We start from the raw sequence: 16113 nt of genomic DNA, 5'->3' as shown, positions 1-16113 counted from the left end.
ATTATTTATAGTTAATACTATACAATTATATAATCTGATATAGATTCAATAAAAATAGTATATTATTAGAAGAAAAGAAAGAGAATACTGAAGATGATAATAAAAAAGAAATAGTAAAATATATAAAAAAAATATAATAAAAAAAGAAGAAAAATATCAGAGTTGATAAAAATAAAAATAAGAAAGAAAAATAAAAATAGAGTAGATATAGATAAAATATTAATAATTAAGAATATATTCACTGTTAAATATACTGATTATACTGATTATATTATCAGGATACCGTACGAATCACCCAACCCAATCCCCTCAACACCACCCCTCGGACCCACTCTACCATCCGGCCAACTGGGGGAACCTGGCTCTTCCTAAGTTCCACTACCCTACTGCCATTGGTCTTGGTGGCCTGGGGTCCTCCTGGGTGCCTAACTACCAATCTCCCCCATCTTGGCAAAAGAATGTGCATTAGCTGGGGATATTCTTCTGGCCTTGATCTGATTTGAACCTGTGATAGCATGTTGGCACACTCCTTTAACTGTGATTCCACCATCCATCATTTGAAGTTGCGGAATCAAGCCGTTACAAGCCGCTTGATACAGCATGTTAAAAGCCGCAATAAGACGAGGCCGGCCGACCTTGAGCCAGAGCTCAATTACAAATAATTCAAACCAGGGCACAACCCATCTCCATTTATACACTATCTATATCGGATGCGAAAGATCCATCATCTCTTCACTTGGTAATAATAGAAAAGATTCGTACCGATATCCCCTTGCCGCTCTCAGCCCTCCTTGAACCTCTGGTTGGCTGTAATTACTGCTATGTGAGAACACCGTACCCCACCCGTTTATCAATTCTCTCCAATAACATGCATCCGCAGCCCTGGTTAGATATCGTTTGCGGAATACCTTGACACTGTTGTCTGCTATTCGCTTTGTTTGCTCCCTGTCCTGCAACAAGGCCTCCAACTTCTGCTCCAAGTCTGAAAAGTCTCGCTCTACCTCGACATAATTTTGATGCGGACCCTCCGCCTGGAGAAGGTAGTGGTGGTGCTGGATAAACTGCAATTTGTGGCTGACAACTACAGAGCGGCAGGTTTGTCGATATTTGAGGGATGAGGAGAAGGATCGGCCTAGGAATTACCGTCATTCAGCTTCTTCGCCTTGCCATTCCTTGCTGTGGGAACGAGTTGGGAACCCATAGAAATGAGAGCTAATTGCGCAACTAACCTTCGACATGTGCAATGAACATATAATTGCAGTGGTCCTCCATGCTGATCAGGTTATTTTTACTACTCCACATAATCTCCTTCACATCGCCCCAGGTCTTCCCTCTTGCAACTTCCAGCAGTCTCCGTCTCATTTTGGGTGCATAATTTAAACTTCCTCTCCAGACAAGCTTCCTTTGTTTCAACGCCCAAGGGATCGCATCTTCTCGTTGTTCGATCTTTCTAACGACTTCGTCGTAAGTGCCAATAACGACACTTGGGTTATGCCATGCCCAAAAGCCAAAATCTGGCATCAGCCAAACGGACTCCTCGCTTGCTTTCCTCCCAAGCACCCAAATAGGTTGGCCGCTGCCCTTGATATCATCCAACCTATCCTCGATCGAGAAAATAAATTCGATATCCGGCAAGCCGCGACGGTCTGCAGGAAGGGCTCGATAGATGGAGCTGAATATTCCAAGGATCTTGCGACGGTGGTCTTCCTGGGCTGCCCTTGTCTCAACCACATAAAGCTCACCCCCGTTTATCATTCCCCTTGCCATACCATTTCGCAAATTGATCACATTCAATTGTTTTTCTGTTAATCCGCCTAGGTGCCTCCAGTACTTCACGGCGCGATTAACATCCTCAAACAATCCAGGGAAAGCAGCCCGGCATTGGTTCCCGCTGAGACCTTCGTTGCGATCATCTCGACCATATTGAAAGACCCACTGCTTGGGCTCTGACATGGTCCGTATGGGGTAGTCAATGGGTGCTAAGCAGGAAGTACAGTTGAAGGTGGTCGAGTATTCGCAGGTACAATGCCCGGCGGGAATGAGTTGGGTGATGATAGGGTGGACATTATCTTGGTCAGAGTTCATACCGAACCAGATGGTAAATACAAAGGCACCAAAAAGAACCACGAAGCATGGCAGGACCACCCGTGTGTACCATTTCTGTCGCAGCAACATGTTTGATAAAAGGACTTGATAAGGGGCACCCTTCCGGAGTCCAATCGGTCGACGGAGACGAAGAATGTCCTGCTGTGCAGCGATAAATGTGGCGCAGCTGCGCGTGGAGGAAGTTTATGCGCACAGCGAGGTCACAAAAAATTCGCTCTTGGTGGGAGAGGGGAGGTTTTTTGGATGAGAATTATTACAGACATCATGGCTGGGCCAGGCGATATAGGATTCCAGAAATGTATGACCTGGTAGACAGGTTGGGAAGTCTGAAAAAGTTCAAGCTCATCCATCTCCCCTAGCTACCTGTCTGGATAGTATGATCTTGGCTGCCTGGCGGGGGGGGCTTCAAACTTATTGCCTCACACTGTAATAATCATCATAAAACCTTTCTAGTTCGGACACTTTAATCCAGGCTCCAAAATTAATCGAAAAGACGTAGGCTAGTCTCAGCGGCGTGAATTTGCGGCATTCGAATGGCTTTCGATAACTCCGTCTGACGGAGCAACCGAGAGCCAACACGAAGGTATTATTGAAGCCCCGGTTTAGAAGTGAAATTTTGAGATAAGGGATTAGCATTGCTTCTAGAAAATCGAATGAACTTAATAAGGGACGTAGGCTGTGTTTACACGTAGGAGGAAAATCAAGGAAGAAGAAAAAAAGAAGAAGGACAACGAGAGTCGATCATTCTCACTCATGGACGTCTTTGCAGAAGCCAATAGCACTGTGCCTGACTCGAGACAGCGCCGTAAATGCACTTCACTCCAGACAAATAATTGCAATTATAGTTCAAGTTATATGGGCTGCGAGAAGATACAATATCTGGCTTTTCCAACGATTGGCTGAGAAGAGGAAGAACAGAAAAACCCGCGGTTTTCATCGGCGATAATCCAATATTTTGGCTCGTCTGTTGAAATACAGGCGTTTTCGTACAGTACCCTGTCAGGGTACAGTTCGGCTGACCGCTCTTGCCGATAACATGTGGGGCAAAAGAGCTCAATCACCAGCGCCATGCTGGTAGTGGAGGGGACGAGCCAATCCAAACCCCCCGTACCTATACAGCCGCGTACTCCCAGACCACAATAATCAGTTTTGTGTAGATAGCCTAAAGCCAACAAAATGTCGGGGACCTCACTGAATGAGTAATATATTATTACTACACTCTGTGTGTATCTGTAAGAAGGTTGAACCCTAGTTGTTGTTATGATCTATCTAGCAGCTCTCAATGGGCACATGGGTGTAGATCACGTGGGGTGGGCTTATGTAGGACTTTCAACCTGTATTCTGTATCACATCAACATAAGGATTCTGTTTATAATAAGAGGTGGAGATGAGATATATGCTATATACACAGTATAGATTTTCAATTTTCCGTGCCTCAAAAATTCAATTATGAATCATCAAGCAAATTGAAATGCGAAAAACCCACAATCACTCCCCAATATTGTGGTTAGCAGAGCACTAAATATTAGGGTAGCACTAATGAAAACACCAGGGTATACTAGCGATGATATTATCTCATTTACCAATCATCTATTCAGACTATTCTTAACTTTATTATCACTTCATTCTTATTTTATGCTATTACAAATACTTTGATGATGCATATTTACTGAGATAGTATATTATAAAAATGGATCATATTGAGGAGCTCTTATGCGGAGACTCTGTGCTAATGTCAGTGAGATATATAGATTACTCTCACTCACTCATTCGCCGCCTGTCTGACTGCCTGTGTATGATGGCTATCAATGATATGAAGATCTAGTGATATCTAACAACGATATACAGATCTAGCTATTTAGAGATGATTTGATAATGAGACAGGGATTATTCTTGAGACACACCACTTCCGGGGACACTAAATCACATGATATCAACCTCTAGGGTTTGACAGCATGGCGCTAGTGGTAATAGAGCTCTTTTGGTTCAGTGGTCTGATATGTATATGTTGGCCTTATTACAGACTAGTGTACTGCTGTGATAAGATAGCACTATGGCCACTAGGTTATAACTTATCCATAGCAAAAAACCAACATAATCATTTGTTAAATGGTTGTTGACTCACAGTGATATATATATAGCTGGTCCTGTCTACAGCGGGCGTGGCCACCCATCCCACCACCACCGATTAAAAACTTAGTTATTTTAACTTTGTTTAAAAAACATTTTTATATTGATTATTTAAATAGTGATTTTCAATTATTATTAATTTCTTAATTAAAATATAAAATGATATTGTATGGGGATCCGGCACGGGTAAAATTTTCACCGAGAATCCCTCTGCAAATATCTACCTCGCCGATGTTAGATAGGTCTTTCCTTACAACGACCAACAAGCGCACACACAGCGAACAACCAACGAACGCACACAACATCGCATTAATGTGTGAGATAGTTGTTTACGCATACGATTTCTTATGTCTATGATTGTATAACAATTCCCTTTCCTTCTTGTTGATTCTCCTATGTACTTCCTTCTTATGTTATTTGAGGTAGATTGTTAGATATTGTACGAATTGATCTTGTGGTTTTCTATTGAGTGATTCAGCTCCTGTTCTCGCGCCGCCAAAAGCGCGCAACCCCCAATTCCCATTTCAATATTACAATTATAATCAAGAGTTCCTCAATTCTTTTTCTCTACTAGTATTCTTAAATAAAAGTTCAGTTCAGAAACAAAAGAATTGGAAGATATCTCTGACTCAGTATATAATATTGATATAGTACTGAAATGCAATGAGTTTAATAATAATATTTTCAGTTTTATATCAATAATAAATATTAGAGCATCTTTGTCAATAACTAGTGGTTATATAAAGGTGGATTTGCCTGTGTTCAAACACATGTTTCTATGGTGTTCAGCCAAGGCCTCTGAATAACCCATACATGTTTCATATGGTGAGCTATTTTCTTTGATCATATAAAAGAGATAACTTTTCTGTAATATTATATATGATGACTGTATCAGCTTCTCTCTGAATATGTATTTAATAATTATCACTTCACTACTGTATTCTTTTCTCTCTGCTTTTGTATTGATTTCTATTCTTAACTATTCTTATTCTTATTCATCTACTTTGAAACTCTTGTATTTTTATACAAGTAAGAAAGACTGATAATAATCTTTACTGCTGATACTGCTGTTGAAGCAGCTGCTGTATAGAAACAGCTACAGTATAATCTTATTATAGAAATAATAGTACAGAGAGAGAATATACTGAGAATCAGTAAACAAAGCAGATTAAAAAATATATAGATAGTATATACAGAGAAGCAGAATGAATGAATAATAATATATAGATTTATTTTATTTCTATTTCTTCTTTATTTCTGTGTATAAAGAGAGATAAAATTTAATAGACTAACTTCTCACTGCTGCTCAATCTTCACTATTTATATAATAGAAATAGTATAATAAAAAAAAGTTTTCAGATGATTAGATTGTCTCTGAATAGAAGATAATTTGATTCTTTAGTAAAAGAGTTCTCAATTATTTACTCAGAGAGAGTCATTTCAAAAGAAAATATATAAATACTGAAAGAGAAGAGATTATATAGATAATAAAAGAGAATCTGATTAAGCAGTATTAAGCAGTTTTTGTTGATCTGTATTATACACAGTAGAGTAGACAGAAGAACTCTTATTCTCATTCAGTTGATCAGATTTTAAATAGTATATTAAAGATTTACAGATCTATAAAATATATATAGAGATATATAGAGTTTGTGAACAAAGATGTAGATATTCTGATGAACAGCTATACTGAGTTGAATATAATGAATTTTATATATCAGTGCTGAAAGAGATGATAGAGAGATGAAAAATATACAGTTGAGTCTCTTCTCTGTACAGTAGCTGACTTTTTTATAAATTATTATATACTGCTGAGAAAGCAGTTTAGATAAAAGATATAGTTAACTAATCTATTTACAATTGAGCTGTTAAATAAGAGATCAACACTCTGCTGACTTCTTATTCAGATTATAAATAATAACAAAATAAATTAGAATAACAGACTTGAATATTCAACTATTGTATGATATAAGAATTATATTTTTTATTTAATATCACAGATTGTATTCTATCTATTCTATAGATGAAATATTATATAAAAGTCTCTGTCTCAGTTTCACTATTATCAGTTCTGATACAATATTCATTTACTTAAGAGTGAAGATTTATATAAGCAGATCTTCAACAGAATTTATCTTAAGTGAATAAACAAACTCTTTATATACACAGATATATCAGAGATGATAAAGAAGATTCACATCAGACAATTTATAGATGTATAGAAGACAGAGTTTAATGAAATGAATAAGAACAGTATTTACAGAGTTGAGTAATAAAATAATAACTTTTTAATTAACTGCTATCTCAGTCAGATCAATCAGAAGTTCATACAGAAAATTACAGAGTTCAATTCTAGTTTGTTAAATAATTACTATCTTTTACAAACTACAGTTATTTCATCAGAGCTGTTGAAGAAATCTCTCTAATTATAAGTAAATAAATGATTTATCTGATTTTATTCTAAGAACAGATTCTCTTATATCACTTCTTCTGAGATCTCTGATATGAGTCTGAAGCTGTTTGATAGTGGAAATTTATTTGATTCAGATAATCTTGCAGCTCAGAGATTTTTGCAGCTGTTAGATTATCTTTATACAGTAATACTATAGAACTCTACTTTTCTTCAGAGAGAATTTTCAACTCATTCACTGTGAATCAACTCAGTATTTCAATATACAGAGTATAAGTAGTTTGCAGATGCTGTATAGACTGCAGAGTCAGTTTTTATTTCTTTATAGAAGATAATATTTCAACAGTCAGTGTCACAGATTTTCAAAAGTCTGAGTATTATATAGAGACAAATCAATGTGATGATGAATCAGATAAAGATCAGAGATATACAAATAAAGAAAAAGATTGATAGAATTCAGTGTAGAATTGATACAATAACAATTGAATTCTGAATCTTTCAGTCTGTCTCTGTTTTTGTCTGTGTATAGAAAGATATTATTAAGATTCCCTTCATCTCTGCATCTGTATTAGACTGACTGTGTGATTATGCATGAGACTGAGATCAAATTTTTCCTCAGTTTCATTATTAGATATCTTAGTTCTGATTTCATATAGTGTTTAGTAAATTAGTCACTTTACACTGTTTATATTATAAATCTAGTCTCAGATCATGTTTTACTAATAAATTAGTGATTTCAGTTTCATTTGATTTCATTTTATAAAATGGAATCAAATGAGATCATAATTTACTCTATATAGATTGGCAGCAATAGATTAGCAGTGATAGATTAGCAGTGGTAGATAGATTGACAGCAATAGATAAATTGACAGCAGTAGATAGATTGACAGTGATAGATTAGCAGTAATAGATAGATTAGTAGCAATAGATTAACAGTGATAGATTAGCAGCAATAGATTAGCAGCAATAGATTAACAGTGATAGATTAGCAGTGGTAGATAGATTGGCAGCAGTAGATAGATTGGCAGTAGTAGATAGATTGATAGTAGTAGATAGATTGACAGTGATAGATTAGCAGTGATAGATAGATTAGCAGCAATAGATTAGCAGCAATAGATTAGCAGCAATAGATTAGCAGTAGTAGATAGATTGACAGTAATAGATAGATTGATAGCAGTAGATAGATTGGCAGCAGTGATAGATTAGCAGTGATAGATAGATTAGCAGTGGTATAGATTAGCAGTGGTAGATAGATTAGCAGTGATAGATAGAGAATCTAATAGCAAGTTATCAGAGTATTAAGCACTAAGTAAGATAGAGATAATATCTCCACCAATCATATCATCAGATTGATGTATTATATAATCATCAGAATGGGATCAAACTTGAGTTAAAATTATAATCAGTTTCAGATCATATTCTGATTTTAATAGTCAGTCACTTTATATGAAATATCAAGATTTTTTAGTTTCATTTCACTTATATTTTGATAATTCTAGTCACTTTACACTCTCATTCTGATTCTGATTCCACTAAAATTATGCTAAGAAATGAACTGAAATCAAATCAAATCAAATTAAATATGTAATTTATAATTCTGACAGTCAGTCTAATCTGTATCTTCATTCTTCTCTTTATCAACTGCTGCTGCTGCTGTCATCACTTCTGCTACAGCATTGTTAACTGAGAATGATATTTGAATATATCAGCTCTTTCATACAATTCAATCAGTTAATAATCTCTGAAAGAAATGGAAACAGAGGTTGAATGAACAGCTCTCTATACAGCATCTGAAGTTATTATACAGATCTAACTGAAGAAAGAAGAATAGTGAGTATATATTCTTTTTTCAGTAAAAGATAATCATCAATGAAATACTCAGCTGCTATTAGACTGATTATATAATTATATATGAAACTGAGATCAAATTTTTCCTCAGTTTCATTATTAGATATCTTAGTTCTGATCTTATATAGTGTTTAGCAAATTAGTTACTTTACACTGTTTATATTATAAATCTAGTCTCAGATCATATTTTACTAATAAATTAATGATTCTGATTTCATTTGATTTCATTTTACAAAATGGAATCAAATAGAACCATGATTTACTCTATATAGATTAGCAGTGATAGATAGATTGACAGCAGTAGATAGATTGACAGCAGTAGATAGATTAACAGTAATAGATTAGCAGCAATAGATTAGCAGTGATAGATTAGCAGCAATAGATTAGCAGTGATAGATAGATTGACAGTAGTAGATAGATTGACAGCGGTAGATAGATTGATGATAGTGAGTAGATTGACAGCAGTGGGTAGATTGGCAGCAGCACTAAGTAAAATAGAGATAATATCTCCATCAATTATATCATCAGATTGATGTATTATATAATTATCAGAATGGAATCAAATTTGAGTCAAAATTATAATCAGTTTCAGATCATGTTCTGATTTTGATAATTAGTCACTTTATATAAAATATCAAGATTTTTTAATCTTATTTCACTTATATTTTGATAATTCTAATCACTTTACACTTCTATTCTGATTCTGATCTCATTAAAATCATGTCAAAAAATGAACTGAAATCAAATTAAATTAAATCAAATGTATAATTCATGGTCTCAGCAGTCAGTCTAGCTGCCATTATACAATGAAATTAAGATCTATTCTAGAGATTGTAAAGAAGCTTGAGTTGATGTATATATAATTAAGAATGAGTCTGAATAAGCTCTCTATTTTTCTCAGAAAAGTAAGAAGATAATCTGTGTATATTAACTATACTATATTATATATTTTTTAATCTTAAGTATTTATTTATTTATATATACAGACTGTCTCAGCAGAATTCACAAGAATAAATATTCTCTCTTTCTCTCTTTTCTCTTTCATATACAAGATATTTTCATTTTTCTCTTTCATTCATGATAATAATAATAATAAGTTGATTATAAAATCTCTTCTTTCTCTATCTTCTCTCTCAACTTCTTTTCTCTTTCTCTCTTCAGCTTTTTCATTATTATTTATTAATATATATGATCTCTTTTATATCAGAATTTATCATTCTTTTGTTGAAATTCATCAAAATCACTCATTCACTATTCACTCTGTCTTTTTTCTACTTCATACACTGTATAAGATATTTATTTCATTATATTAAAGAAGAAGGACACTGACAGAGACTTGTATATATAGTCAGAGAAGATTTTCAATTTTTTTTTTCTATAAAAAAGAAGATTAACTCTTTTCTGCTCTTCAATAGTATTCTCTTTCTCTCTCTCTTCTATAAATAATATAAGTATTTCTCTGCTTCTCTATTATACAGTATAGAAAGCTGATTATAATACAAGAGTTTTTATTCTATATAATTCTGTCACTGTTCAGTAGAATCTAACTCAGACTGAGTTGATTGACTTATATTATTCAGCTGCTGAATATCAAGATAAGTGATAGAAATAATCAGAGTATGATATAATATATATCAGTAATTCTCAGCTGAATATATTTTATTATAGTTTTTAATTTCATACTCTGTTTGCTGTTTCTGATTTTGATATATTATATATTCATATATATATCAGAGCTGATCAAGTGTTGTTTCATTGTTTATTATATATCAATGTTATTCTAATTCAATTTTATGATAGAACTCTTGTCACAGACTGTACACAGTGTTATACATTCTCTGAGCTTAAATCATTTTCATTGTGTTATTATGTATACAGTCACTTTGAAAAAGTATATGTCAACTGTAAATAGTATAATTATACAGTATACTGCTCTCTTCACAGCTCTGCAGATCAGTCTAATATATATAATAATTTTTATAATAGACAGTCACCACAGCTATAAGTATCAGCAGTAGATGATATGAATTATGATACTTAGTCTGATACACAGAATAATCTTATTTTTATTAAATAGAGTATATATAAAGCTTTTATTTTTCTGTTCTATTCTGTTCTATTCTCTCTCTTTGATCTTTATTTCTTCATTATTATTATAGATATATATATATTATTATTATAGAGTTAGATCTAGTTATACAGACTGTGTATGATATTCAGACAGTTGACTTGTACTTCTACACAGTATCTGAGATTAGTAGCTCTTTAGTAGAGATGAAGTCAAACAGATTATTTAGCTAGTGATTATATAACTTTCTATATACAAAGTCATATATATCTGAATTTAATAGTATTTCTCTTACTAAATACAAGTATTCTGTATGTATGAACATGAAATTGAACACATATCAGCAATAATCAGGTTATATACAGTGATGTTGATGACTGAGTGACTGCACCTCCATATATAACCTGGTTATTGTGAGGGTCAGGTTCAAACACACCATAACCCGACCCATCTATAACTAGAAATAAGAAATCAGATTTTTAGACTGATATTAGAGGCCATGATTTCACCGGCAGCAGGATCTTGGAAGGCCAGGATGTTGCGCAGATGATTGTATGATTGATGTGGATGATCAATGTAAGCTCTGCAAACCCGCGCGATGCATTTGTTTCTCTGCTGAGGAGCACTGTATAACAAGGGTTGCCACAGAGGGCCAGAATTCTTGGTTAGTCAGTGCATTTTTTACTCAGTGGGAACTCTCTGAGGTTATATCTCTTTTCAACTGTCCTGCCCCTCTGGTCTAACTTCCTGTTTCCATTTTTTGCCCTGTGTTTCAGAATGTTATGGGTTTTATCTCTCCTTTGTGTTCAAGTTGTCATAACGGCGACGCTGTATCCTATGATTTTATCAGCTAGTTAGGTTTTACAGCGCATACATATATTGCTTTATCTCTCCGATGTGATGACTATCTATTGAATAGTGAAGGTTTTATCAAAATATATTTTGGGGTTTGATGTTGGAAAGGGTTCGAGGGAAGGTCATGTTGTTGAGACAGCACACAGGAACCATTGGATAATAACCACAGACTATGTACCTTAGGTAGGTAGACAGATCTGTTCTTACTCACATGCTCACTGCCGACCTCATCCATTGCTTCCAAAGTCTATCTCACAGCTTCATTGTTCATTCATTCATCTTATCTACGACTATTGACCTATTCTATCCTCTCAAGTACTACCGAGGTCACTGACATTCTGGGATCCCAACCTTTCTCCTCAAATAATAAACAATGTCCTCTATCTCATCAGGAACACCGTACCAGTGGCCGAGATCTTCGTACGCCTTCCATGTTACATGCATCCGCAATGTATCCGAGAGAAAGGTCGCCATCTTTTCACCCAGATGAACTGATACCTTTGGGTCAACTGCGCCGTGGCCAATGAAAACATGAGCTGGAAGGTAGTCTACCACTAGGCTGCAGGCTGACTCCTTGGGGATCGTCAGTGCGGGGAGATCAAGGATATCACGAACGTGGTTAAGAGCCTCGAGCGCTTGGACCTGCTCCCCAGCAACATCATCCGTTGACCCTGCAAAGGGGTCTGTTTCCGTACCGAAGGACAACCCGTCACTATCAGAAGTGTGAGATTCTGCTAAATCATGCAATTGGCTCTCAAACGGGAGCCACCCGCTCATTCCAACAAATCCTCCTAGCTGTTCACTGCCATCAGGTCCGAATCCCCCACCCAGCAGGGTGAATATTGATGCTGCGCATCCTTGGCTGAGCCCACCCAGGACGATCCGTCCGTAACCCCCTGGGCCGAGAAGCGTTGCTTCGATTGCAATCAGATTCCTCAAGAACTCCGCTGTCTGACAGAGGCCATCTACCTGAAGATCCGTTCTACGGCCAGGGTCTTCGAGCGAGTAATTGTCAAACCACTGATTGATGGGTGTCTTTTTCAGCACCGTGGATCTCCGCTTGCTTGCTGTGGGGAAAACAAATTTCACCGTAGGGAGTCGGGCACGCAACTTTGCAGACTCCAGAAGCTCATGACCGAAGCGTTCAGCATTGCTACCACGACCATGAAGGAGTATAAGAGTGTGCGTATGGTTAGGCTTTAGAGGCGCGATAACCAATGGTTCGGGATAGGCTCTCTTTTGCGGTGGCATCGTCATCCTTTGCTGTTGTAAAGAGATGCGTTGTGTCGAAGCGTTAAAACTGCCGTGGAAAAGTTCCTTGGGTCCCAGCACGAGCACGAGAGACCTTGGCCAGTTTTATGTGTGTGATGCACTGGGTGGAGAAGAGAACATGTTGAACGGTGTTTAGTTTCTCCGATCTCCATTAGGTTTAGCGTCTTGCAGAGACTTCTTTGCTTGTGTTCAGTCTCTTTACCTTAGTTAGTTTTAGATCCTTGATAGGATATACGTTCTTTAGATTCATTCTCTACGGTTATTGTACCCGTCGTACAACAGAACATCTCCAAGCTGTGAATGTTCTGACAGCCAGCGCTTATTCATTGGATAGGAGTCAACACAACCCCTGGGGTCAAGTTTGCGCGAGTCACTCCTGGATTGCTAATATTAGGTACAGGATGGCTTTCTGCAAATGGTGAGCCACTCATTGCCACTGCTCAAGAGGAAACGGAAGAATTCCTAACCGCCTTTCCAATGCATCGAGGTCAGCCAATGCGAACAAATTCTGAAAACTACAGGTCCAGCGGAAGATCAAAAAAAGCTGTCACCAACACACTCGCTCAAAATTAGCCCAGTCGATTCGTTGAAGTCGGCGGTTGTGATGATATCCTTGAGGCGTACCATAACTCCTGAAACAAGAATAGTGCCTTGAATCCTTCGAATGGGCTGGACTACATAGCCGCCGGAATGCAGCCTATGGCACATTTCTTTAAAAATAGCCCGAACATAAAGGGCTACCGCTGCAACCAGTCCACGCAGAGAAATAACAGCCAAAGAATCCCTTTTATAGGGGATGTTATGATACAACGCAGGTGGACCCCTTGCTCTGGGAGTGAAGCCATGGAAGAATATTCGTGGAGAAGGGGGTAGAACGGACGAACATAAAAGGAGAGCAAAGGGACATGAAATCTGCGTAAAGATCGCAAATCAGCAGAGTACACAGCAATACAGTCGTTGCCTCCCGCTTGTCTTAATTCGACTCCGTCAATTGTTCCCTGAACCTCAAGAACGAAGCCTACCATCAACGGGCTGCTTTGGCTTCCAATCACGAAGTCTCTCATCTTTTCACGATGTCTGAGCCCCAAGTACTCGAATTATACGTCGTATTCGGTCAACGCCGTGGGGCTGACCCTCTCCATTGGATACTCATGCTTCTCCCTATTTTCTAATGTAGATACTTCCATTGCGCCTATTACATCTTTAAACACTTAGATTTCTTCACAGCACTATTACAGTGATGCAGCTTTATAAAACTTGATAACTTATTTTTAAACTAATTTAGATATCTAGATGCAATTATAAACATAGAGCACTCTGACTGACACAGATGAATCAATTTATAATATAACAGATATATCACTGATTAATCAGATATTATGTAACAGATATGTCACTGATTAAGCAGATGTTATTATTGTTGTAGATTAAACTATTTATACCATCTGTACAGTTTATATAATTCATTTCAATAGCACTATCAATAGACTTAATACTATTCTGATAACAGTTTACAAATCAATTAAAAAAAGAAAGAGAAAGAAGATTAGAAGAAGAGATTGTATAAGAGAGTTCTTATAGAAAAAGAATTAGAATAGAAGAATATCAGAAATTACACTGTGTGATGAGTTAGCATCTGTTGATAATTAACTTACACAATCAACTCTTTATTATATATTTATATACTTATATATACTTATGAAGTTCTTTCTGTAATGAGTATGTTATCAATTAAGCAGATGCTATTAATGTTGCAGATTAAACTGTTTGTACCATCTATACAGTTTATATAATCTATTTCAATAATAATATCAACAAACTTGATACTATTCTGATAACAGTTTATAAATCAATTAAAAAAAGAAAGAGAAAGAAGATCAGAAGAAGAGATTGTATAAAAGAATTCTTATAGATAAGAGAATTGAAGTAGAAGAAATATCAGAGATCATACTCTGAAAAAGTATAGAATGAAAGAATTATTAAAATATTAAGATATATACAATTGTGAAATAGAATTATAAGAAGATATGAAAGAATTTCATGAGTATATATAAGTATATAAATATGTGATAGAGAATTGATTGTGTAAGTCAACTATCAATAGATGCTAACTCATCACATTATCTCTCTCTATTAAGATGAGTGAGAATTTATAGATATTGAATACAGCAGTATTCTTCATAATAGATATGAATTCTCAGATTGAATAATTATATTCTATTTATTTAATAAAATATTTACAATAACAGCAATTGATTCTATCATTAAAAATTGTTTTAATTTTTTATTCAAGTTCATTGTCTTCTTCTATAATGATAGATAATTGTTAGTTGAAAGTTTTTTATAAAAGAAATAAATTCTCAATCACAGATCAGAGCAGATTTGTATGAAAAATATTATAAATATCAGATAAAATATTTAATTGATAATTATAAATATCTAATACTTCTACTATTATATATTTGATGTGATAATAGTTCAGTATATATAAAAAATAATCTATTTTTATATTTCTGAGATCTAGTCAAATCTTATCTTCTATATTATATTGAATTGTAAAATTTCTTTTAATATTTATTTAATTTTTATAGTTCTATTAAATGCTAGTTATTGAAGCTTCAGCTCATTTATAAATTTTCTTAAATTTATTAATTATATTCTCTACTATTTATACAGAACTGTAGATATATATAATCTTTTAAGAGATTTCAGAGAAGTTCAGAATTTCTAAATTATAATTATATAGAAGAAAGAACAGATTTATATCTATTATAATAGAATCTCAGCTGTCTATAATAATCTCAATATATAACAGCAGATTACTTTAATTATTTTATATATAATTGCAGAACTTTTGAAAAATATTCTTAACTATCTATATTATTTTTTCAATAGCTTTATTAATCTCTGAATAATATACTATCAACAATTTTTACTCAATTTTTAGTAGTTGATATATACAAATTCAAAATATACTCACAAACTGACTGTCTCTATTTAATATAATAAATAAAAATAAACTATATATATAATAAAATGAATTTCTGATGAAGATATCTGTAATAACTTCAGTATTCATTTTATTACAGAGCTGCAGTATTATATCTTTACTGAGATAGTTAATAATAACTAGAATATTTATAAAACTACTATTCTTAAACAAGAAAACTATAAAGTTAATAACTATATTATATCAAATTTATTTGAAGACAGACAGAGATTTCAATATTTTTTTTCAATATTTATATTATACTATTACTGAATCACAGTAGTTATAATTATATATAAATCAGTATATATTCTTTAATATATTCAGTCAGTAAAATTTTCAGATAATAATACTATATATAATTTTATACTCTGAATACTCAGTTATTAATAAATTATAAATATTTTATATAATCTATATTTATAAAAGTTCTGA

General features: G+C 34.5%; 2 protein-coding genes across 2 annotated transcripts; both read right to left on the bottom strand.

Annotated features, from left to right (window-relative positions):
• Nucleotides 1-525: 525 nt before the first annotated feature.
• Nucleotides 526-2175, bottom strand: HCBG_06233 (DUF821 domain-containing protein; the record flags this gene model as incomplete). The annotated part of the gene is made up of 2 exons (XM_045433282.1): nt 526-1132; nt 1230-2175. 2 exons carry the CDS (start codon nt 2173-2175, stop codon nt 702-704), a joined length of 1377 nt encoding a protein of 458 aa, XP_045285595.1.
• Nucleotides 2176-11744: 9569 nt separating this feature from the next.
• On the bottom strand, nt 11745-12668 carry HCBG_06232 (acyl-protein thioesterase; the record flags this gene model as incomplete). Its single annotated transcript, XM_045433281.1, has 1 exon — nt 11745-12668. One exon carries the CDS (start codon nt 12666-12668, stop codon nt 11745-11747), a length of 924 nt encoding a protein of 307 aa, XP_045285594.1.
• Nucleotides 12669-16113: the final 3445 nt, after the last annotated feature.

The sequence above is a fragment of the Histoplasma capsulatum genome (genome assembly GCF_000150115.1).
Source record: "Histoplasma capsulatum G186AR genomic scaffold supercont2.9, whole genome shotgun sequence".
Taxonomy (NCBI): domain Eukaryota; kingdom Fungi; phylum Ascomycota; class Eurotiomycetes; order Onygenales; family Ajellomycetaceae; genus Histoplasma; species Histoplasma capsulatum.
Note: the sequence above shows the minus strand (reverse complement) of the source record. Positions and strands in the feature narration are given on the sequence as shown.